At 32.9% G+C, this 27,071-nt stretch overlaps 1 protein-coding gene across 6 annotated transcripts in view; it reads left to right on the top strand.

Moving 5' to 3' along the window:
- Positions 1-27,071, top strand: part of LOC115209732 (transmembrane protein 245) — a 482,091-nt gene that overhangs the window by 169,431 nt on the left and 285,589 nt on the right. For all 6 annotated transcript variants that reach the window (XR_004998339.1, XM_036501362.1, XM_036501365.1 and 3 more), the window contains exons 5-9: positions 1,730-1,834; positions 2,770-2,846; positions 7,996-8,086; positions 16,275-16,373; positions 19,999-20,142. Coding sequence is in view for 5 of the 6 variants with exons in the window: in XM_036501362.1 (XP_036357255.1) it covers positions 1,730-1,834; positions 2,770-2,846; positions 7,996-8,086; positions 16,275-16,373; positions 19,999-20,142 (516 nt within the window). In the remaining variant the exon portion in view is untranslated. The remainder of the gene's footprint in view (positions 1-1,729; positions 1,835-2,769; positions 2,847-7,995; positions 8,087-16,274; positions 16,374-19,998; positions 20,143-27,071) is intronic.

Here is a 27,071-nt window from a genome sequence, read left to right as displayed (position 1 = left end):
TGAAAAAAATTTTTAATAACTAAAATGAAAACGTGAAAATGAAGCCAGCTTCATTCTGAGTAGTCATTATTGATTTTTATTTTCTGGAACTAATCACAGACAATTTATAAAGTAGAATAAATGTTACAACTTTAACTTCTAATAGAATATTTTATTAATCTCATTGAAGTGTCAAGGGCTAGCCTATTGAATGAAGGGGGGAAATATTAACATTTTCAAGGAAGGTGTTTTTATACACTATCTTCAAGAAAACAGCTGTTTTTTGTTGTTTGTTTCTAATATAAGCACCAAATGATGTGGAAGGAAAATCTAGCTTTATGTCAAAATAGTGTGAATGATATTAGAGATGTTTCATGCGAGAACAGTAATACTTCCTTGAAAAGATTTCTGTTTCTTCATTCATTACATCTGTCAATTTATTACAAATTATTTAATTTATAGATTTAAAGTATTTCTTTTGATATTTCAGGGTAATAAAAGATATCTGAAAGTTGTAAAATTATCTTAATAACTGTAATTGTCTTCTATGGTTATATTAACATTTCAAAATAATACATGTCTGACATTGTAAGTCTACCACAATGCTATTAGTTCATTAAGGATCTCATTAGGGATAACTTCAAATGAAATATTGCAATTTAATGTGTCTACTGATTAAATATTTAATAGAAATTGGCTTGAAGACTTGTTTTAGTACATTTAATAAATTTTATTCCTTAAAGATCAAATAAATTGAGATAATAACCATAAAATGTATTGGTGTCAGACTAGAAACTAAAGCTTTGAACTTTGAAATATAGTTTGGTATGTCCACGGTTGTAACACTTGAAAAAACACCATCAACACTCAGAAAGCATGGATAAGGTATTGGTGCAGCAAAGCATCTACTGCCATGAGTGTGTTAAAAGAGAGATCTTAGTTACCAAAACAAATTCTCTACTCACAACTGGCTAGCAGTGTGAGAAGTGAAGGTAAATCCCATCCGAGATATTAGAATATGGCTAAATGGAATTGAGTAGATTGAATGATGACAGTAACAGCTGGACCACTGCAGCATGGAATGGAAACTAGTGGAAGACAGCAATCTACTTCTGATAATATGATTTACCACTTTACATATGGGCAGTCATCCTATTGACAGACAGCCAATTACACACAAACAATAAATAAGCAAAACCAATAAGAGAGCCTTTTATGTGCTACTGAATCTGAGAAAATTGCAGTCAATTCCCCATACAGTTATGTCCTGTTGTCTTAAAGAAGGAAGGATACAATGAATAATAGTTACAGCTAAAATACCTTTGGTCACAGGTTAGCATATGTCTTGCTCTCTTAAAAATGGAAGGATACATGGGATAATGGTTACAACTGGAGTACCTTTAGTCATAGGTTAGCATGCTTCAGGACTGAGCTGGACTAAGCAATGACAGCAAATAAATAATTTAGTAGAAATTAATATGACTTATGAACACGTTTTTGTGCTGTTTTCATGTTGTTAGTACTTCATTGGATCTTATACACTAACATTTAAAGACCTGCTTCTTGTTAAAACAGCAACTAATATTTATTCTGCAGAATGATTTCAGCTTTGATGCACTTGAGGCAGTAAACTACAGTATTTCTTGGTAATTTTCTTTAAATTTCAGTTTTTTAAAAATACAATTAGTGTATTTATTGATTTCATATATCTAAATTATCATCTGCTGCATTGCATTTTTTTCTCTTCTAGTTGATCTCCATTCTTGAACAATCCTTGGATAGTGCCACCAGTGTTTTGTTCATTTTTATCCTACTATTCGGAACAGCCTTGTTTACTGTATTCTTTGTATTTCAAGTAAGTTCTGATTACATTTTTCTTTCTTATATTTAAAATTTTCACTGTTCATTAATTCTATAATTCATTTACTTTCATCCTCCGAATTAGTGAAATTAATTCATGTAGTCTTACAGAGAAATAAATAGTAAATGATAATACTAAATGTACACCCTGCTCAGCAAATCTCTCTCTTTCTTTTTTATTCCTCTTTAGAATATGAACTGTAAAACTGTAACTAATGCATTCTCAAATTATTGAACCAAGCAGCTCAAACGACTTTGAAAAAATGATTGATAATTTTCTCTGCACCTGTATTTTTATAGTAAAACATCTCATGCATTGATATTGACTTGATTCCAATCTGGGAATATATTATAGTTATTAGATTAACCACAATACCTCTTTGTAAGTTTCCTCTATGTTCTTTGTATTTGATAACATGTCAATGAAACATTTAATGTGTGAGGAAATAGATGTAAATTTCATGTGACATCGAAACCTCTAAGTCTTGATTTGACATGCAATGTTCCCCTCAGGGGACATTTAAAGGCAAGCATTCTTGAACTGTGGCTAAGAAATATTCCAGATCTGAAAGTATCATAGATTGATTTTTATGATATAAAATGTCTGAAAGAATAGGGAAACTGATCAAACACTAGAATACAAGATCACCCACATGCATTCTCTATTATCACTGCATGGAAATTTTATGGTGGCTTTGAAGATTTTTTTTAACAATTTATTATTTATTTATTTATGCATTTATGTATGTGTATGTGTGTGTGTGTGTGTGTGTGTGTGTGTGTGTGTGTGTGTGTGTGTATGTATGTATGTATGTATTATACATCTCTGATAAAGAGAAAAAAAGCAATAAATAATATTTCTTTTTGTTGTTGATTTTCTTGTTGATAAAATAATTGTATCTTCACATCTCCAATATTCTGACATTGTAGGTACACCAAGAAAGTATGCACCTTGTACAAGTTACAAGCAATGTTTTGAATAAATCTGTCAACCCTGAGATTAGCCAGTAAGTTGTCATCTTTCTTTTCTTTTTCTCTTTTTTTTTTATAACGTTTTCAATTTCATCTCATATTGCAACAGAGAGAAATGAATTTAATACTACCATTCCATAAAAGTAACAATAAAATTTTTTTTATTGTTAGCTTCTTCAGGTCAATACAACAAGAGAAAAAAGTTTATAAATAGATAAATCAGTTCTGAGAATATTCTAGTGTGGTAGATATTTCCTTGGATGTATAATATCCCAATAGGAGTTATTGTTATTCAAATGACAATCTTTCAGATTATTAAACTTGTCTTTAGCAGATATATATATATATATATATATATATATATATATATATATATATATATATATATATTCATACTCTCAGTATGTCTCAGCTGATTTAATTTCCGATCCTCAATAAGTGTCTTATTCCCAAAGATGTATATCTATCCTAGATTGCATTTGAACTTTTGTTTGCAACCAAAATGTACTATCATACTTATCCACTGAACATGTACCTGTAATATATATATATAATGCACAGGTAGTTTAGTGAGCAAATATTCATAGCATAACCATCATTCATAGTAAATATGACTTTGTAATATGTATCATGTGGAGACACATGGCCTTGTGGTTAGAGCAGCAGACTTGTGGTTGAGGGATCGCAGGTTCAAATCTCAGACCAGGAGATGTGTGTGTTTATGAGTGAAACACCTAAGATCCATGTGACTCCGGCAGAAGGTAATGGCGAACTTCTGCTGACTCTTTCCCCACAACTTTCTTTCACTCTTTCCTCCTGCATCTTGCAGCTCACCTATGATGGACCAGTGTCCCATCCAGGTGGGGAACCTATATGCCAAGGAAACCGGGAAACCGGCCCTTATGAGCCAGGTGTGGCTTGAGAAGGAACAAACAACAACAAAAATATATATATCGTGGCTTCACTAATTGTCTTAGGTGCCTGCATAGTTGCAAGTTCAGGTCCTGTTTTATGGTGGGTTTGACCTCAAACAACAACATCTGAGAACAATGCCAGCAATAGCCAACCATTGAAGATCAAGTCCAATAGTGAAATGCTGCAGTGGTTTGGCTACGTCTGCAGGATGAGCACCAAAAGGCTACCACATCAACTTTTGTAGTAGCAACAGTGTATGCACAGGAGAATCAAGCACAGCACATCAAAGAAAGCATTGGCAAAATAAATAAAGACCTGAAGTTGTGGCACCTCAACCAACCATGCTAAGGTCAGTGCCATGGATTGCAAACCCTTGAACAACATCATCACCAGAGCCTGTCATCCAACGGCATCTACAGCAGTATACTGGTTAGGAGGACAGTCTCCACCTCCAGTCACACACTCAAACACACACACACATGCGTGCATATGTATGTATGTCATTATTCAATTTTATTTCAAGATTTCTTGCCAATTGAGAAAGAACCATGCATGTGCCATGCAGTTAGAATAAACCCAAAACCACATGGTTGCAAATCAATCTTCTTTACCACACAGCCATGAACATATATATATATATATAATGGAATTTCAGCTGATAATATGGAAAATTGTTTTCTGTTATCTTCTACATTTAATAGCAACATAGTAGGTTTATATGATTAAAATATCAGATACATTCAATTATCCTGTTACCTTGGAATGAAACTTGTTGACAAAATGTCTTCTCTCAATCTAATAAGTAAATAAATGTCTAGCCAAGTCAAACATTTTGGAAAATAACTAAAATCAAGTATTTTGCTACATAGAAGACATGAATTTTCATAATGGATTGTAATACAGACAACCTCACTTATAGGATCTTTGGCTTTTATTCCATTATTAAGGAAATATTTGTTTCTAGATATAGGGTTACAGTTTGTTGGGAGGTATACAGTTTATCTCAGCAAGATTTGAACTCAGAACGTAAGTGGAACCTGGTAAATACTAAAAAAAAATGTCATCAGCCACTCTACCTGTTTGACCAGTTCTCCACCCTAGTAATGAAAATGATTTCTAACATAACAAGGTCGCTAATCCTGTAAGGATGGGAAGGATTTTGTCAATTTAATTAGGTCCTAGTAATTGATTATCTCATATTTTATTAACTCTGAAGAGCTGAAATGATTTGAACATAGGACATCATCGTCATCATCATCATCATCATCATCATCATTATCAACATTTACCATCCATTTTCCATGCTAGCATGAGCTAGATAGCTTGGCAGGTACTGGTAAGGCTAGGAGCTGCTCCAGGTTCCAGAGTCTGTTTTGGCTTAGTTTCAATGGCTGGATGCCTTTCCTAACACGAACCACTTTACAGAATATACTGAGTGTCTTTTTCATGGCACCAGCACCCACACCAATGCTTTTTACAAGGCACCTTGGTTTTAGGATCTCAATTCTCTTGTGGTGGGTAGGTATTCTCATGTACATAAATGCTCCATATATCCCAGTCCTCTGTAATCGCCTTCATAAGGTTCTGCATTTTGAGATCGGCCTTCAGTACCTCATCTCATGTTTTCATGGGTCTCCCTCTTTTTCGGCTTCCCTCAGAGTCCTAACTAAATACTGCAAGGAATTTTACCCACAACTTTACAGACCCTGCTGATCTACCCACGAAGATGCATGGCTCATTCATTAGAGCATCAGGCTCACAATCATGAGATAGTGAATTGGATTCTTTGACTGGACTGTGCTGTGTTCTTGAGCAAGACACTTTATTTCACATTGCTCCAGTTCACTCAGCTGTAGAAATGGGTTGTGACATCATTAGTGCCAAGCTGTATCAGCCTTTGCCTTTCCCTTGGATAACATTGGTGGTGTGGAGAGAAGAGGCTGGTAAGCATGGACGACTGCTGGTCTTTCATAAACAACACTGACCAGACAGTAACTTTCTAGGTGCAATCTCATGGTCATTCATGACTGAAGTGGGTCTTCATCCCTTACCCTTTTATTGTAAACTCTTTCCACTGAAAACACATGTAAGGAGATTGTAATGTAGGTACAGGTGTGGCTGTGTGATTAAGAAGTTTTCTTCCCAGCCATGAGATTTTGGATTCAATCTCACTTAATAATATGTTGGACAAGTGAATTCTACTATAGCCCTGGGCCAACCAAAGCCTTGTAAATGGATTCAGTAGATGGAAACTGAAAGATGACTATCATATATGTGTATGTGTGTGCTTGTGTGTGTCTTTGTGTGTGTTCCCCCCACTACCCCTTGACAACTGGTGTTGGTGTCTTTATGTCCCTGTAACTTAGCAGCTTGGCAAAAGAGAATGATAGAGTAAGCACCAGACTTAAGAAAAATAAGTATCAGAGTTGATTTGTTCAACTATAATTATTCATGGCTGCTGTCTAATAACTGAAACAAGTAAAAGATAAAAGATAAAGATATATATATATAAACACACACACATACATATATATATATATATACCATTGTCGTTGTCATCGTCATTGTCATCATCAGCAGCATCATCATCATCATCGTCATCATTATCAATAGTCCATTTTCCAAGCTGACATAGTTTGACAAGATCCACCAAGCTGCAGGACTGTGATGTGCAGGATGTGATGTCAGCTCTGACATGGTTTCTACTCCTGGATGCCCTTCATAATGCCTCCACTTTACAGAATGCACTTGGTACCTTTTTTTTTTTTTCATGCCACCTGCACTATTGAGGTTGCCAAGTAACTTGCAAGACAAGAAGACAACAGGAGAAAGGGGAAAAAAACCTCCTTAACTAATACAAGGAGTATTTGAGAAGGAAATGAGGAGCAATTGTTCTATGCCAGGTGTTGAGAGGCTAAAGTGTGATAGAGGGACAAGCCTAGATGTTTTGCTATAGAGGAGATTCAAGGCTACCCTAAGTGAGGGAGTAGCTGGAAAGAAGATAGATAGAGATGGTGGTGTTGTGATGCCAGGGCATCTTGAGGTACAAGAAGATGGACATAAAGGAATGTATATAAACAGTAGATGAAGGGAGAGCAATAAAGGTAAAGGTAATGTTACCCATCCTTGTGGAAGTGTATGGCTTAGTGGTTAGGGTGTTGGATTAATGATTGTAAGATTGTGGAGAGTAATAAAGGTAAAGGTAAAGTTAACTTCTTGAATCATGTAGACCCACAAGGGCCACTTTCCTGGTTTCATGGGGTATAAACCTAGACAGGATGCCGGTCCATCACAGGATTACTCATTTGGACTGGAGCAACATGAAATGAAGTGTTTTGCTCAATAACCCAACACATTGCTCGATCAAGGAATCGAAACCACAATCTTACAATCATGAGTCCAACACCCTAACCACTAAGCCACACCTTCCACAAATGGATAGTTAGAGGTAGGATAGAGGTGACTATAGTCTATGATGACCAAGGACAGAGGTGCAGTTGATAGGAAATACCAGTACAGAAAGGGGAGAATGTGTGTGTGTGAGCATGTGTATATTTGTGTCTTCTCTTGACATCATATGATAGTTGTATATGAGCATCACTGTCATACAAGCTAACTGTGTCATTCATTTCCAATCATCTGCAAAAACATATCTGGTCATAAGGAATTATGATCTTGAGGGTTGGCAGTAGGAATGCCATCTTGTTCTATATAAACTTCATCTTATCCATGCAAGCACAGAAAAGTGGACATTAAATTGATGATGATGATGAATTGTAATGAATTTTTAATGTAATCAACGTTTCTGTATATATATATATATATATATATATATATATATATATATATATATATATCTCACCCATGCCAGCATGGAAGGCGAATGTTAAACAATGATGATAATGATGATATATGTGTAGAAGATAACCGTCAAGTTAATTAATTATTATGTGGCTTTGACCTGAGAAAAATAAAAACCACCAAAATAGGAATTACAAAACTATGCTATGATTAACTAAGATCTTTTCCATCAATTTTGTTTCTGCTGATTAAAATTTTTGTTAAGAATGCCTATTTATAAAAGTTCTTCATCACTGAGCAGCCATCTCTAATATAAAATTAATCATTTTTTCCCCCTGAAATCATCTTATTTCATTCAGTCAATCAAAGTATAGGATACTATATTTCAATGATTTATTCTAGCATCTATTTAGCCCCTTTGACTATCAACTTTACTTCTCTTAAACAAATCAATTTTTCTCACTCTAGATGGCTTCCCAATGGCAATGCTATGCAAAAAGCCATGGATAGTATGGTAGCAAATGCTTATTTCTATGGAAGAGACTGGATTGCCTCAAAGGTAAGTTCTGTAAAGTTGATCTTGAAAATTGAATGCCAGATCTTTTGTCTTCTAACTACTATGAAATAATTTAATAAATGCAGCTTAACATGCAAACCAACGCCATGTGACTTGTCTCAATAGGATTGCCTTTCTTTCTCTTTTTTTTTTCTTTATTCCTGCCTTTTCCCTGGTTCATCTCTATTTTTCACTATCTGAAGAAGGACAATGATCAAAACATTATAACAGTCTGAAAACAAGTACATATGGTTAAAAGAAACTTATGAAAATGCTCTGGGCAGGCAAATTATTGAGACTTCCTCAATGACCTATGATGATCCTTTTAAAAGATTAGAGATACTGGGTCTTTGAATTCACTTTTGCTATTTTTATCAAAATAATATGTTAGTTTCCTTTCAAATAATTCTTTAACACCAGAACATAAAGATAATATTGCAAGTCTCACCTGTCTGAAGCAATTAGTTGGTTGAGTTTCGTGTGCTTGATAACTCATTAGAATCAATGGCAGTTATAAGTGAAAGAGGCATACAGACAAAAAGCAAGTTATCTAAGGACAACCACTATCAGTGACCTCTGCTAGACCAAACACAGATGTTGTTTAGTCATAAATCAGCCTTAACTAATAACATTGATTGTAAATCATATCTTGTTACTTTTGTTTTTATGTTCATTACTCTCTTGCTCTCACCTCTCTCTCTCTCTCTCTCTCTCTCTCTCTCTCTCTCTCTCTCTATATATATATATATATATATATATATATATTATATATATATATATATATATATATATATTATATATATATATATATATATATATATATATATAAGGCACAGGCATGGCTGTGTGATAAGAAGTTTGCTTTCCAACCACATGGTTCCAGGTTCAGTCCCATTCTGTGGCTCCTTGGGCAATTGTCTTCTGCTGTATATCCTCAGGTTGATCAAAAACTAGTGGATTTGGTCAACAGAAACTGAAAGAAGCCTGTCATATGTATATATATATATATATATATATATAATATATATATATATACATATATATATATATATTACTTGTTTTGATGCATGGCTCACTTCCTGGTGGAAGCTTCAATGAAGGAAATCTTCACCTCAAAAGACAAGAACTGGTATCAGTGTAGGATCAAAGAACTGACAGAAAGGTGGCATCAGATGTTGCAACATAATGGCCTCTACTTGGCTGCTATTGTTGTAACTTGGTGAATTAGGTGGATAAGTAACCAAAATATTGCAAAACTGGGATGGGAGTGCCAAGTCAAAAGTTTTGCAATATTTTGGTTACTTATCCACCTAATTCACCAAGTAGAGAGTGTATTAAAAGATCAGTAGATGGGGACTCAATAATGGGCAATAAACCCCATCATACATACCAACTTCCATTGCCACAACAGTTGTTCAGATGATCATTCCTGCATTAGTGGATAAGCCTTTTCTGGCACTGCTTATCACCAGTGATCACTGTTCTTTGTCATCCCTTCTTAAAGAGTAACATATTGAGATCAGTCTTCACTTTGTTTATGTCTCTCTAAGTTTTCCCTTCCATAGAGTTCATCCATTTCAAGTGATTAACACTTCTTTCATTCACATCACATGCCTGTAATAGTGTACCCTTCATTCTTAGATACTATGTCTGTTTCCATTTATATTCAGCTTTTCTCTTATTTGTGTCCTGTCTTTCAGACCCATTAACATGTAAATCTTCCACATTCAAGGCCCGTGTCTCATTAAGATATAGTATCACACTTTGTACTCACACATTATGAGAATCTGAGTTTAACTTTCTAAGAGAAACCTTTTGTTACAAGAAGTATAGTAATAAATAGCTCCTTGAACTTTTCCATTCCATTCTTAGTCTGAATTTTGAAAGAAATTAATCTAAGCTGGATTTGAGCTCAAAGCTCATGTCTAAGCTTAATATCATACCCATTTACACATTGAGTATCTCATATGCAGACTTGTATATATGTACCTCACAGTTATACATACACATTCATAGTAATTTCTTTCTTGGAAAAGAACTTCATCTGTTCTTCTTATATCATTAAACAATGTTTGAGGATACTCATAAAGTGTGTGCATTAGTGTTTTTTGTTAATGTTTTTCTCTTCTTATATCTTAGTTTTATTTTAATCTTCTTTCTATTTCTATAAATTTCTTGCTTCTCTATCTTTCTTTTATAACACCAAAATATGTTTTCCACATAGTCAGTCATCTAAGTACGAAGCATGTTCATTATTGCTTAATATTGATTAATCTGTGAAAGGAACCAACATTTTCAAGAGACGATTAGCAGTAGTTCAAACACTAACTTATATTTATCAGATGGCTTAGATATTGAATTATCCATCAATTAGTAATATTGATTTATACTATTTATGGATTAACAATGTTATTTCTAACTTGCACTGCTTAGAAAAATATTGTGAATGTCTGAAGTTAAAAACCAACAACTCAATAATGAAATTAACAGTTTCTAATTAGTATGCTTTATTAGAAGCTAATGTTTTAACAAACTTAATTCTAACCATTATTACTGGTTCAGTTTATGGTAGACCACCAGACTCATATGGGAGATCATGAAACAACATGTCTGATATTCTTCTACTGAATCATTCTCTGGTCTTCATATTTTTATTATCATATTGTAAGCTGACTGCATGAGCTAGTTTTATTTCTGATAGAAGCCATTAAATATTGCTAAATGTTATTCTTCCCCACTCCTTATAAAATTTGTGGCCTGGTGTTTAAGTAAGAAATCAATAATAACCCTGGAAATATTTATATCATCAATTGAATGTGATAAGCTGACATATCTTTTCTGTATGTTTCCATTTAAGAAATGCTAATCCCATAAGCTGGTACCTATCATTGCTTCATTTCATTAGCTGCACAGATATGAGTTGTTGAAGTAGTAATTCTCAGTCACTCTCATGTCATTACTGACATTATTAAAGTAACCTGTCTTGTTAAGCTAGAAGCTTGCTTCCTTTTGCTTCATGCCATCATGTTTGATACAAGGTTCTGGTTACTTGATATAACCAGCCCTGCACAGATTCACTTAGCCTATGCTTTAAAGAAGCCATTTCAGGCTTGCTTATTACTGCCACCAAATACAAGAAGCTATAATGGCTTCCAGAAATTTCTCAGTAACTGACATTGGATAGAATGTATAGTGTTTTTTTTTCTTTCTGTACATCACAAAATATTCTAAACATTAATGTAAGAATGATATGTCTCTAGGTACTGCCTCAAGAATTACGCTGTTTGGCTTTCAATGTGAATTTTATTAAAGACCAAATAAGTATCACTATCATTTTAAAATCTATGAAAATAACTTTTCTTTACCTTATATTTGTCTCTGCATCATTAAATGCTTGGCAGCACAAAGCTGACAATTTGGTGTCTTTCGATTACCATGTCTGAATACTGAAGCACTACCTGATTAATCTCCTGCCAAGATTAATGCCTAGTCTGATCATATTAAGTATTGATTGAATATGAAATATTACTGATAACAAAAACAAAAATCTTCTCACAGACAAGTGGGCACACACATTTACACATAAAACGATAATATATACTCAGTCATATTACCTTATATACACCCACCATCATTGCTGTCTGTGCAAGTCAAGTTTCCATTTGCTGAAAACTAAGAATGGTTTTATAATGTTTTTGTGTATTTTCCCCCTCTCCTTGGTGTCATATCTTCACTGATAGATATATATCTAGCATAACTCCACTTACAATCTAAGTAAATATATGATCTCTGTTCAATAACACTTGCAAACAAAGCAGTTAGCAGATGTTCTATAAATGAAAAAAAATAGAGAGAGAAAAAAATGAAATATTTTTATAAAACTTCTTTTAGTGTTTTTAGATGTTAAGTTGAAGGATACTCAATTTGTATATTCTGACATTAGTTTACTGAAGAAGGAAAAAAATATGAAAACAACATTCCTGAAAGAAAGAGAAATGACAGGATGTTCTCAATGTTATTGATTTCTTTTGTCAATCATTATTGTAACCCAGAGCATAATCTCTCATGAAAGAAATGGTTTCAAGAATATTTTTTTGTTATTATCTTCAAATTATTCTTCAATAATTTTGGAAATCTCTCATTCATTCTACACTTTGATACAAATCAAGTGAAAATGAAGTAAAAACAAGGATAAATATTAAAATGTTTCTGCTAATTTCCTCTCTTCCATTTTATCTATTTAATTATCTTTTTTACAATTTTTATTTTATGATATTTTTTTCTGTTTGAAATAAATGAGGGCTGTTCAACTAATTGATTTTGACTAATTACTTAACAATTCAACCATGAAGTTGAGAAAACAGATTTAACCTTAACTGGCTAAAATATATCTTCATTGATTTTTCAAATGTTGTTTTGCTGATGCTGGTGTAATCCCAGCTGGTTTGTGGAGATTAATTCCACTTATCTGCCTATATGTTTGGTTGTCAATGTGTTTGTTGTCACCCAAATGATAAGTAGACAGATTCAATTAATTTTAGTACTAATTAACAGAGTTGTTAGAGCACTCAGAATGCTTTGCAGCTTCTGGCATTCTGAGTTCAAATCTCAGTCAACTTTGCCCTTCAGCCTTCCAAAAGTTCTAGTCTAGTGTGATGGGCCTGTGAAATTGCCAGTATGTTAAGCAAGTCACCTTGGAATATTTATTCCAGTTCTCTGCATTCTGAGTTCAGATCATGCTAAGACCTGTTTATGTTGTAGACTTCATTCATGGCCTGGTTTAACACTGCCATTGCCATCATTGCCACTACCACAACCACCTGGTCCTTAACTTCCTACAACAGAGCCCCCCCTATAATAAGCATTAAATCAGGTCTCCAATTTGAAGAGGATACCTTTCTCTCTCCTTCCATCTAGTCTCATTGTCCCAATAAAAAGTCATAGGAACTTCCTTTCTCTCCTGATTAAGTACACAAAAAAAAATGTGCAGTTATGTTCACAACGTCAGTTTATTGCTAGGTAAAGAGAAATAAAAAGGGTGGTATTCTAAAACATAATTCCTTGGCAGAAATATGAGAATTTAAACAATTAGACAGTTAAACTTTTGACCCTTTAGCATCCTTAGATACTTATCTATTCACATTGTTTTGAATTAATCATAATTTCGTTTATAGCTTTCAGATTTTTATGAGATAATTGTTAATTTTTAGAATGATATTGTAGGGTAGGTGCAAGGGGCCAGATCTGGCCAGTTTGAACATACAACAAATAGAATGGTTTGACTGGATATAGCTGATTTAAATGCTAAAGGGTTAAACTGTCATATATTTAATCTTTTAGCATTCAAATCAGCCATATCTGGCCTAAATCTTCTACCTCCTTTATGTTCAGACCAGCCAGATCCAGCCTCTCACATCTAATCTAAAATTTCATTCCTAAAGTAAAGAGTCACTTCACAGAAATCTCACAGCTATGAGATAATGCATAGCTAATTCAAAACTACATGAATAAATAAGCATTATGTTTGACTGAGTAATCTGAATACTAAAGGGTTAAGCAGTTAAACAGTCTTATTGTTAGACAGCTTAGTAATTAAAGTGTTAGAAAAATATAAACAGTCAGAGATTTAAAGTGGGTAAAATCCCCAAGTCCTAAGAAACTGGTGACCATTTATGGTTAGCAACAATTAATTCATAAAAGAGATTACAGAAGATGCTTCCCTCATCATAGCAATTAAACTTATTGAACTCTTCTTCAATTGCTCTTAGTAATTTAGACATTTAACGTATTGGATATTTAAACTTATGTATTTCAACTGGTAAACATTTGAGCTGGTAAACATTTAGATAGTTACACATTTAAACAATTACATGTTTAAACTGTTCAAATTTTGAATAGTTAAACATTTGAACTGTTAGGCATTTAAGTTGATCAACACTCAAAGTTAGATATTTAAATAGCTAAATATTTAAACAGTTAAATATTTTAAAAGTTACACATTTAAAGTTAGGCATTATGTGATTGGTAAGAAATTGATCCAGTAAGTTAATCCTCTAAAATTTATCCTATAAGTGGTGGTAGTGATTGTGGTAAAGACTGTGGCAGAAGCAGCAGCAACAGACGTAGTATTTGTTGTTGTTGTTGTTCAGGCCCAAATCTGCCTTGATTAAACAGGCTTATGATCAAAGATATTCCAGCTAAAACAATCCTGTCTGTCTTGGGAAATGCAGCACATTATTTAATTATGATTAATGTGTCATTATTTATTGCATCATTGTATAAGATGGTAAGTTGTGATATGAGGGAAATTGGGTCGGCTGCTATTTTTAGCATGTTGAACAATCCTATAGAGGCTTTTTTTATGAGTTTTGACTGGAGATGGAATAAACTTAGCATGTTCAGAAACACTCACCTCTTACACAAACAATAGAAGAGACAAGAGAAAAGTTACTGATTCATGATGTATGAAAGTACAAAGATTGATGATATTGGAGGCTTTGTAAACAAGATAAATAGCTGTTTCTGTAAGTGATGCTCATTGTTTCAGTTTAGTCAAGAAGAGCTGAGACTTCTGAGAGTTAGTTCTAGCCAAAAAGTTCTATCCATCATGATATCTGAGAGGAAAAGCAAGTGTGTAAGATATTACATTCTGTTTTACTGTTGGAAGTCAGAAAAAAAGAAGAAAAACAAGAAAAAAGAAAAATCTAAGAACTTCTCAATAAAAAATAAAATAGAGAAATTTGAGACAGTATAGGAATTTTGCCTCGAGATATGTAATGTTATGTACACTGATCTGCCTTGTCTACAAGTACAATGTAGTGCCTATAGCAGGAATTGAATTCATGTCCTATTATTTCTGTCCTATTAATTTAGTTCTTTGATCATTGAATTACTATATTTCACTGTCACTTCATGCTTATTGTTAAACAAGATATGTTTAAACGAAGTGTTCAAATTTCTGTAGAGACATGTGCAACTCATACAAATGTATATTTCCACATCATATCTATATAATAAAAAGGATACAATTTCACATGATACAATAACTTAAATGACTTAATCCCATCTGCAGTGCTCTAACGTCATTTAATTTCATATACATAATATATCTTTTATCATTTACTTGTTTCTGTCATAGTGTGGCCATGCTGGGGCAACACCTTGAAGGATTTTAGTTGTTTTATGTTTGATTTTTTTAAAAATGTGGCTTATATTCTATCAATTTCTTTTGCCAACCTGTAAAATGGCAGGGACATAAGCTAACACTAGCTGTCAGGCAGTCTACAGAAACAAAAGGAAGATAAAAACTTGTTGATCTCACCAGTCTTCAAGGACTCATAAAGGGCATGCATACAGCCCCTTCCTCCAAGCCAATTCATTGATGAAAAGAGAAAGCCTCCAATAGCATCAATCTTTGCACTTCATATATCATGAATCAGTGACTTTTCCCTCATCTCTTATTGTTTTTCAAGAGGTGTGTGTTTCTGAACCTGTTAAGTTTATCCACCTCCAGTCAAAACTCATAAATTCCTGAAAATTTACATCAGCCACAGGCTGCTTTTGAACTAAAACTTCATCTATACAAGAAGGGCACTAATGTCTCTTAAGTACCAAATCACTAGTGCAGATATATGTAGCTAAGCACATTGCTAACCCTTTGTTTAGAAATAAAGGTTTCTGGTTCAAATCCATCTATGACCATGTTCGTATTCATGAATAAGATAATAGTTGAATAGCAGCTGTAAACTGATCAAAACATAATGAAGATATACATATTATATATATAAATTCTAAAGATGAGGATAATAGTCTGAAAAATTTTAATAATCTTAATAACAAATAATCTCAGAGATTTAGACATTTAGAGAATTGAAAATGTTTACAACAAATTTATGTATGGACTGCAGAGTTAACTAAAGCTTCACTTGTAAGTGGAAGTCATGTTCATATAATTTTCCTGATTAATCTCGTCATATTATATTTTTCACTCAAAAGAAGTAAGCTGCTTTAATCTAGCAGTTTCATTTCTTTTGAAAACATTTTCTTTTTTCTCTGATTTTATTTTTTAATAATAGAAATTTTGTGAAAAGAAAGCACAATATGTTAACAAGTAATGAAATAATCATATATTATACATTGAATGTGTTATGAATTGAATTGAATAATATTATATGCTATCTTCTGTTTGTAGATCCGAGACGCTGTTCAAGGTAGAGGGGGTAACAATACTCATATAGAGAAAGAAGTCCTTGAAGTGTGGGACAGACTTTACAAGAGCTGGTTTGATCGGGTAAGTTCCTACTTCATAAATGTCTTATAATGAGTGAATTGCCAAAATATTTCAATTCACTGCAATTATTAATCTTTTGCAGAGTACTCAGCTTCATTATTTTCATCAATATATTTTAAAATTTTGAACTTAAGAATTTTTCTTGAAACTGTTTGTGAAAAATAAACTGTTTTTGTAGTAGAACAGCCATTATTGTTAATATATAAATAAACAAGATAAATTACATCTGATCCGTTTATGCTAAAACTGTTGGGGTGAGGTTTACATTTGCACCATATTTGTTGGGGTTGAGATTATCTGCATGCCACATGTATTGACAGAGATCAATACATGATTGAACTAGATCTGTTGGATTAATGCCCAGCATTACACTAAAAAAGAAAAGTTAATCCAAATGAGATCACTGTGGAACAAAAAGGAATGACAATGGATTGGATTGGCTACAGCTTACATTGGATAAATGATGCACTGAATATGGTGGAAACTTATTTTCTGACACTGCAACTTTAATAAGAAATGTAGTCATATCATCATAATATTTTGTAACCTTACAACACTGCAATGCTTGCAGGTCACAAAGTTCTGAAAGAAATCAAATAAATCACTGAGTCAAAATGTATTTTTATAAAAATAAATATATTTCCATCTATTTTCTTTAGGTTTGTCAGAAAGCCAAACTAATCCTAAAATTTCACAATTGACTTCAAGATCCTAATATTTCATATTATCTCATTAATCTTTGTAAAGTTTAGATGATGTATGCTTTTTAATTTACATGCCATATAGAATTTAACTTTGAAATTATTTTTACCTCAAACTGATAGCTATCAAAATATTCCTGGCATCTAATGAATTGAAAAATTAACATGGCAAAACAAAAAAAAATGTATGAATAATTGATGAATCAGCAACTCTGTCAAAAGACTATTAATTTTCGGTGCATGATTACATATTTTTAATGATTTGATTGAATTTAAAAAGAAAAGTGTAACAGTATCATAGACCTGCTTTTCTTTTCTTAGTTTTCGCCACTACGATCGGAAACTAATTTGGGCATTTTACTTAAGTTGTGCTTTTCTAGTGAAGCAAATACACACTTTAGAGATTTCTGATCAAATTAGATTGCTGAAGGAAAAATATTCATTAAATTATCGATATGACACTCTACTAATTAGAATTGATTGTGTTTGGTACAGATGGAGTCAATAGTATGAATACAACTACACCCTACTGTACAACTAAAGGCAATTGAAGGAACTTGTTTCTGTATGTTGTCTTAGATTAGTTTCATTTTTTTTTCACTTCTTTAAACTTGAACCAACTTGTTATCACTGTACCCAGAACACCATAAATTTATAAGTGGTTTCTATAAGAGAAATGAGAGTACAGCCACCATAGAAAAGTGATGAAAGATTGTTAAAACTGTGAGAGATTAGAGTTGAAATACAGTGAGTGTAAAAAAATTCCAAATGAATGTCATTTAGAAGAAGAATGTTGAAAATGAAATTAATATATTGACTTGAAAGGTATAGAGATCATAGATAAGAAGGGTAGAGAACATGTATATAATGTCAGTGAAGGTGGGCTTTCTAACCTTGTAGGGTTTTTTTTTATATTTCTTCTGTACACAATGAAAGATGGTAATCAACAACTGCTTGAGACTAAAATATTTTTCTCAACAGATCTTCATGGCTGTTTTGATTAGATTGTAGAAATATGGTTTCCATGATACATCACTTGAAATTTTCAGATTTATCATCATCACCATCACCATTATTTGACTTGCTTGTTTACAACCATCAAATGATATCAAGACAAGGATATTCACAAACCAGCCCCCACCCAACACACTCCATCGATTTCTTTCAGTTTGCCTCTACCAAATCCATTCACAAGCTTTGATCAGCCTGGAGCTATATAGCAGGAGACACTTATCCAAGGTGCCATGCAGTGGGACTGAATCCCAAACCACAAAGATGGGAAGCAAGAGCCTTAATCACATAGCCATGTCTATGTCTCCAATTAGCAACCTAAAAGTTCAGCTTTAAGTTGGCATTTAAGTGATGAAGAATTTTGCCTGAAGGCAAACTGTCTCTAAAATAGCTCCATTTCTTCTAACATTACGCATAGATATTTCTTTTTATTTCATTTTCAAACATAAGAAAGTATTAAAATTATTGTTAAAGAAAACTTAATCTGTAAAATTTACTTTTTACATGGTTGGAAATCACACAAAATAGACTTGTGATAAAATGTAATCAGAATTGTTATGTAAAATTTCCAAGAGCTGTAGCTATCAAAGTTGTAGGGAAATAAGCAGAAATATGAAGTTAACCTACATAAATTGTAAGAAATTAATTTTAACCAATTCAAATGGAAAGGAAAACTTTTATTAATGGTGATATTAATAGATAGATGCTGACCAATTTACTTCCAGCAATTACACTATTGTTGTCACACAATTTTGAATTTAACTGTATTTAATTCATCTTAGATAGAATTGGCATTTTTGTTTCTAATATGAACATCTTTATAGAAGATAATTTCACTGATAATAATGAAATATTATATTTCTGAAATTGTTTGATATAGCTTTAATGTAATTTAGCTTCAGTTTAATAATGTGTTTTTAGCTCCAGGGAGCACTTTATTCTGATTCCCTATTAACAAATAATAAAATATCACATATCAACAATAAATGCAGAAGTTTCATTACAGTATGTGGAATAAGTTTATAAAGAGTTGAGTAGATTTATCACTTAGAACAAATGGAATGGATCCATTGATGAGAGGAAATAAAGAAGTTCCATTACAATAAATAAACAGCTTTCTCAAAATATAATAACTGTAATAAAATGAATAGAAAGAATTGAATGTAGTAAATGAAACAAATCTTTAATGGAAAATAGAATACTGTTATATTACTACTAGTTTTAATAGAATTATAGTCTTATTATTGTAAGAAGAAAATACATAATTTTCACTTTATATCATGGATCCATTTTATTTTATGTGATGGATCCATTGCAGTTAATGTGGTAGCTCTAGTGAACCCATTGTAAGAAATAAGATGGGTCTATTGCAGTTAATACAATGGATTGGTTACAGTTAATGTTAAGAATCTCTTGTAGTTAATGTGATATATCCATTGCAGATAAAATGGTAGATCCATTGCAGTGAAGTAATGAGTTCTTTGCATTTGATATGCTGGGGCTATGACAATTAAAGAGGTCAATCCATTGCAGTTAATTTAAGGAATCCATTTCAATTAATATGACAGATTTGTTATCATTAGTATGATGAATACAGCTATGTTGTACAGTACAACTAAAGGCAATTGAAAGAACTTGTAATCTTGTTTTCTTCACCGTTAATATTCATGGATTCCTAACAGTTAATATGATGAGTCTATTACAGTTGTCATAATGAATCCATTACAGCTAATGTAATAAATCTATTGCAAGTTATGTAATAGATACATTGCAGTGCAATGGATTCAATGTGATGTATGTGATCTAAATGTGATGGTGTTAAACATTTGTTAATACAATATATATTCATGCTCTCTTGTTAAATGTTAAGGTTTTATTGATGTTCAATTTGTTTTCTTTATTCCTACCACCAGAATAACACAAATCTTGTTGATAAGCCTGAGATATTGGCTGGAGGGAACTTAACTGCCTTATGGAGCCTGGCATCCAAACGAAGTGGCTTTGTCATCACAGATGTTATAAACTTTGCTAAATCTAATATTGGAACCTTGATGTCGGTAAGAACCTTTCATTATACGATTGGTTTCCTGTTTCTGATACTATGTATTATTTTGGTGATAACATTCATGATATTTGACAGAATCATCTAAATTTATCACTGCATGAAATCATCTTATATATTAGAGTAATAAAAATAAGATATCATTGTTCAGCAATAATTAACTGAAATGAAGTTCTACCTTGGCAGTAGAACAATGGACAGAATGAATACATCATGATTCTTAGACTAGCCCTCATCAAAGTTGACTATCAATTATTCATCTCTGCAAGTTTCAGAACAATCTTTCATTCATACCATTGTTTCTATTTTCTTCCATCCTAATTATGTGTGTCTTTGTATGAGTATGTATGTGTATGCATGTGTGTGTGTGTGAGAGAGAGAGAGAGACAGACAGACAGACAGACAGACAGAGACAGAGAGAGAGAAAACCAAACTTCTATGTTATTAGTAGTCAGAGACTATAGTTATTGCTATGGTCCACTTGGAATATGTCATAAATCGAGAGCAGAGTTCAAGAGTGGGGTGTTCAAGAGGGCCAGCATTCAAGAGATGTAGGGTTCAAAAGAGCCTGGTGGAACTGAACACAACATGAGTATTGAGAAGAGGAGAGATAAGTGTGTTGAGGGTGCCTGGATAGAAATGGCAAGAGACTGATATATTTATCTTTGCAGTATCAAAAATTGACCATCTTAGCATATATTTTTTTTTTACAGTGATCAAAATTGACCATCCAATTATAATTATACCTTTATCTTTTTCAGGGGTTAAAATTAATGATCTGAATGTTGTAATTATATTTCTATTATTGCAATGATCAAAATTAACCATCAGATTAAAATAATGACATATTTATCTTTACAATGATCAGAAGTTAAAATTAACCATATGTAATGTACCATTACACATTATGATGATACATTTAATTCTTCACTGGTCAGCATCGACCATGATAGTATAGGGGTTTTGGTTGATTTTGAATGAAAGAGGGTAATAATATCTTTATCTTTATGGTGGTCAAGACTGACATTAAGATTCTAATATCTTTAAATGTTTAATGGTCAAACTTGATTTTCAGGTTGTAATCATGCCTTTATCTTTTCAGTGGTAAACTTGACCATCTGAGTGAAATTATGTCTTTACAATAGTCAAAGTTGATTATCAGATGAAGTGATTTCTTAATTTCAGTGGTATACATACCAAGCAAATGATTTTATCTAAGATCACGAGTTGAAACATAAAGGATTGCAGCATGGAAGACACAAATTAACTATTCAAAAACACGTGAAGACTGTTAACTTCACTCAATCATTTATTATTTGGTCTCAAAATTTTCATTGCGCTAACAGAATTTCACTGGATTTCAGTGAAATCACATTAGTAACCAGGTTGCAGTTGGTGTGACAAAAAATTTGACACAAAATAATAAATGTTTAAGGTAATAAATGTTAAGCTAACAGTCTGTGTATGTTTTTAAATGATTGATGTACATCTTTCATACTGCAATCTATGTACTAATTCCACATTCAAATTAAAATTCACCATAAGAGTGTAATGATATATTTATCTTTGTTCATGTTTTCAACTTTTATCCATAATCTATGACTGAAGAGAAGTTGGACAGCATTATTGAAGAGAACAGTAATGTTAACCATAAACATAGAAGTCAATGTAAAGAGAAAACTTCACTACAGTCACTATTATAATCACTACTATAACTTCATCGTGTGAATTCTATTTGATAACAACTATAACTTCGTTACTATTACTGTTAGTATAATCATCATTATAACTTTATTATATTTGCAAATGCAATCATTATAATTTCATTATGTTCACTGTTTAAGCTTCATTATAATTACAATTGTACCTTGGATTCTATGTCACTTCTTGGCATGCAAGAGGCAAAGCCTCAAGTACCTGTAATAATATACTTACTATTGGTTATAATTCCACAATGATGACTTTATTTTACCTTTTGATTGGTTTCATTCTACTCACCTGTGATTATGCTGGGCCTTATTACAGCAATTACCACTTCAGCACGGTCACTACTATGATATTTAACTGTTATAACTTGAATATAATCATAATTGAGGTTACTATTATGATCACGATTTAACTTCATTAAGGCTGTTGTTATGGATTCTAATATCAATGCTGATTAAATATTTCTAAGGTAATGTTTTAAATTCAAAAATGATATCCTATTATTATTATTATTATTATATTATTATTATTATTATTATTATTATTATTATTATTATCATTATTACTTTTTTTAAATATTTCATGTTCGGTATTACTATCATCTTCAATAATACTGGTTTTCCCCAGTTATGACTTTTATTGTGGTATTATAACATTTCTATTATCAGTGTTTTAATATTGATTAAGGCAGCAAGTTGGCAGAATTGTAACTGTGTCAGGCAAGATGTTCAGTAGCATTTCATACATCTTTATGTTCTGAGTTCAAACTCTGCCAAGATCAACTTTGCCTTTCATCCCTTCAGGGTTGAGCACTGGGGGTCAATGTAATCTACTTACCCCTCTCCTGAACTTGCTGGCCTTGTGCCAAGATTTGAAACCAATATTATAATACTGATAACAGAAAAGTTATGATAACTATTATAACTATTATGATAACTATTAGATAACTAGTGTAACTATTATAACAATTATATTATCTCATATACATTGTTATTCTTGTACACCATATGGGACAGTCTCTGATACTGACACAATGACACTTTCTTTATCAACACTTTCCTTGTGACATATATTTGTGACACTGTTCACATACACTGTCACATACATTTGTGACACTTTCCTTGTTACATAAATTTGTGATACTGTTCTATTGTACATACTGTGACACCCTCTCTATTGTATACAAGAGTATGAGATGTTTTGGTGCCACCTATTTTGGCATGGCTGGTTCGACAATTATTATTATTATTATCAAACATTTTGTCTTTCTCTCTCTCTCACTTTAACATATCTCTTGTCTTCTCTAACCTCTATCTCCTACTCTATCCCTCTCTCATACCCTCTCTCCTTCTTCCTGTGTGTCTCTCTCTACCTCTTTCTACATCTCTCCCCCTCTCCTGCCTCTCTCTCTCTGTCACTCTTTCCTTCTCTCACTCTTTCCTTCTCTCTCTCACTCTTTCCTTCTCTCTCTCACTCTTTCCTTCTCTCTCTCTCTCTGCCTGTATCTCTCTTCCTTTACCCTTTCTCTCTTCCTCTCCCTCTCTCTCTCTCTCTCTCTCTCTCTCTTTGCCTACCTGCCAGCCTCTTCCCACCCTCTCTCTCTCCATGTATATACTTCTGCACACATGTGTATGTGTCTGTCTATTTGTCTTCTTCAGCAAAATATATTATTACCAACACAGGTTGAATATCCCATTAGCCATGCCAAATTATCAATGTTCAAATTGCCACATCCAATCATCTCAGTCCCTACACATACTATGGCACTATCTCTGCTACACCATCTTACTTGTATACATTCTCATGCTGTCCTTGTTATACACATTGTCTCTGTTGTACATATTGTGACCTGTCTTCAGTGTACATAACTGTTTTGCTGTCTTTGTTGCACACACTACAACACCGTTTCTGTATCTGTGTATGGGACCAACCCACGTCTGATATTTGATATGAGCTTTATTCATTCATTGTGTAAAAAGGAGTGGAAGTTCAATTATAAAGTGTGGCTGTGTGGTAAGAAGCTTGCTTCTCAACCACATGGTTTTGGGTTCAGTCTCACGGTGTAGCATCCTGGACAAGTGTCTTCTCCTATTGTCTTGGGCCAACCAAAGCTTTGTGAGTGGATTTGGTAGATGGAAACTGAAAGAAGTCTGTTGTATATATCATCATCATTTAACGTCCGTTTTCCATGCTGGCATGGGTTGGACGGTTTGACTGAAAACTCATAAGCTGGAGAGCTGCACTAAGTTCTAGTCTGATTTGGCATGGTTTCTACAGTTGGATGCCCTTCCTAATGCCAACCACCCCGAGAGTGTAGTCGGTGCTTTTTATGTACCACTGATGGGTGCCAATTATGAAACACTGGTATCAGTCACAACTGCATTGTCACTTGGCTTGACAGGTCTTCTCAAGCATGGAAATATTCCCAAAGGTCCTTGTTGCTTGTCACTGCATCCATGAGGCCCAAAGTTCGAAGGGTGCTTTTTACATGCTACTGGCCCAGGTGTCAGTTATGCAACACTGGCACTGGCCATAATTATGATTTCACTTGGCTTGATGGGTCTTCTCAAGCACAGCATATAGTCCAACATTTGATGGGTGCTTTTTACATTCCAGTAGCACAAGTTCGAAAGGTGCTTTTTACATGTCACTGGCTCAAGTGCCAGTTATGCAACACTGGCATCAACCATGACTACATTTTTACTTGGCTTGGTGGGACTTCTCAAGCATGGCATATTGCCATAGGTTGCAGTCACTTGTCATTGCCTCCACATATGTGTGTGTGTGTGTTTATCTGTCCTTATGTGTGTGTTTTTGTGTCTGTGCTTGTTCCCCACTACCACTTGACAGCCAGTCAAGTTTAAGCATCACCTACCTAATATCTTTTACTTCTTCTAGTCACTGGACTATGGCCATATTGGGGCACTGCCTTATAGAATTATTTTTTTAGTTGAATGAATCATTCCTAGTGCTTAGTTTTTGAAGCCTAGTACTTATTCTATTGGTCATTTTTTGCTGAACTACAAAGTTTGTAGTTCAGCAAAAAATGACCAATAGAATAAGTACTACAAACTTTGTAGTTTAGCAAAAAAATGACCAGTAGAAGAAGTACTAGGCTTTAAAAACTAAGCACTAGGAATGATTCATTCAACTAAAAAAATAATTCTCTAAGGCAGTGCCCCAGTATGGCCATAGTCCAATGACTAGAAGAAGTAAAAGATATTAGGTAGGTGATGCTTAAACTTTTAGTATTTAGACTACTCTGTCAAATGTGATACTTATTTATTCATGTTGTTTTGAATTAATCATGGATTATCTCACAGCATTGAGATTTTGATGTGTGATTGGATAATTTTTAATGACATTGTAGGATAGGTGTGAGAGGCCAGATCTGGCCAGTTCAATCATGAAACAGGTGGAATGTTTGGACCAGATATGGACGGTTTAGATGCTAAAGAATTTTATCTTGAACTATTTCATTTAAAACTATGTGAAAAAATTAACTTTTATGATTTTTTTTTATCTGGAATGATTATAGAAATGATGATCATAGTAACAATCATCAAAACCATCACCATCACTATCATCATCATTATTTCATCATCATCGCCTTCATGGTCGTTATCATTTTTAATAAGTTTTATCCTTATTATTTTGTCATTATAATTTTGATGGGGAACATCATCATTTCATCATTATCATCATCATCATAACCATCACCATTATATACTTTGGGAATTTAGCAGTGAAATTTTTAAATAACACTGAATTATGAATTCTGGTTCTTTTAATGAAATATGATAGACATATAGGGAATGACTAATCTCTCTCTCTCTCTATATATATATATATATATATATATATATTTGTCATTTTACCAAATATATACGTATATACATTTTATTTATTATTCTGTGCATTACTTAATCATTGGTATATGTTTTTATCTTATATTTAATTTTATCTATAGGATGTAATTTTTTTCTATATGGTATAACTAAATTTTTCTATTGTTGAATTGATAAAAGGTGTTTTTTTTCTAATTCATATATATATATATATATATTATATATATATATATATATAGAGAGAGAGAGAGAGAGAGAGAGAGAGAGAGAGAGAGAGAGAGAGAAATAGTAACATACTTTCAAAGTTAGCTTTAAAAAATACTTTTTAAATATTAATATCTTCTCCATTAATAAAAATCTTAAAAAAGTTTAATCCTTACGAAATAGTCGAAGGGGAAGTAAGTAGAAGTGAGGGTTGTGAGTATGCAGAATAAATTATAAAAATAGAGACCAAAAGTCACTGAAGAACTAGAAATACCCTCAGCAATTAGATAATTGAATTCTATAAGAATAGTAGCAATCATAATATTGTAGTAGTATATTGATAATAATAAGGCAGCAAGCTGGCAGAAACATTTGCATGTTGGATAAAATTTCTTCCAGCTCTTTACATTCTGAGTTCAACTTCCACCAGCATCAACTTTGCCTTTCATTCTGCAGTTGAGTACTGAGGTCAAATTAATTGACTAGCCCTTGCCTCTAAAATTTTAGGCCTTATGCCCATAGTAGAAGTGATTATATTGATAATCATGTTGAAGCTAATTGTATTGATTGTAACAATCTGAGGAACCTTTTAAAAGTGTGGGGGGATTAAATAAAAGTTATGTGAAAAGGGAGAAAAAGAACTGGAATAATTATAGAATAATCTCAACAAATTAACCTTTTTTAGATACCAACATGTCTCATTCTGTCTCTAATTCTATGGCACAAAATTCCTGATTTAAAATGGTTTATATTAAACCTATCCATCAAATTTTCATAATAATTTATGTTCCAAACAGCAGCTTAATAATGACAAAGTTATTTCTTTAAATATTTCGTAATTTTCAACAGAAATGTGGCAACAAAAGTGTTAAGAAAACTGTTGTTGAATTGGTTGAATTGTAGGAATTAACTTTAGTTAATAATTCTTTTAAAACTGTAAGGTGTTGAGCTGGCAGAATCACTAGCATGCTGGTACATTCTGAGTACAAATTCTGCCTTTCTCCCTTTTGAGGTCAATAAAATAAGTACCAGTCGAGCACTGTAGTTACTCTAATCAACCTACCCCTCCTTTGAAATTGCTGGCTTTGTGCCAAAACTTGAAAGCAATTATTCTTTTAAAACTAAGTACAACATAAAACGAAATTTTCAGTTATCAGTTTATTTA

This window comes from Octopus sinensis, linkage group LG3 (assembly GCF_006345805.1).
Source record: "Octopus sinensis linkage group LG3, ASM634580v1, whole genome shotgun sequence".
Classification (NCBI taxonomy): Eukaryota; Metazoa; Mollusca; class Cephalopoda; order Octopoda; family Octopodidae; genus Octopus; species Octopus sinensis.
The sequence above is the reverse complement of the archived record's forward strand: the minus strand, read 5'-3'. Positions and strand labels throughout refer to the sequence as shown.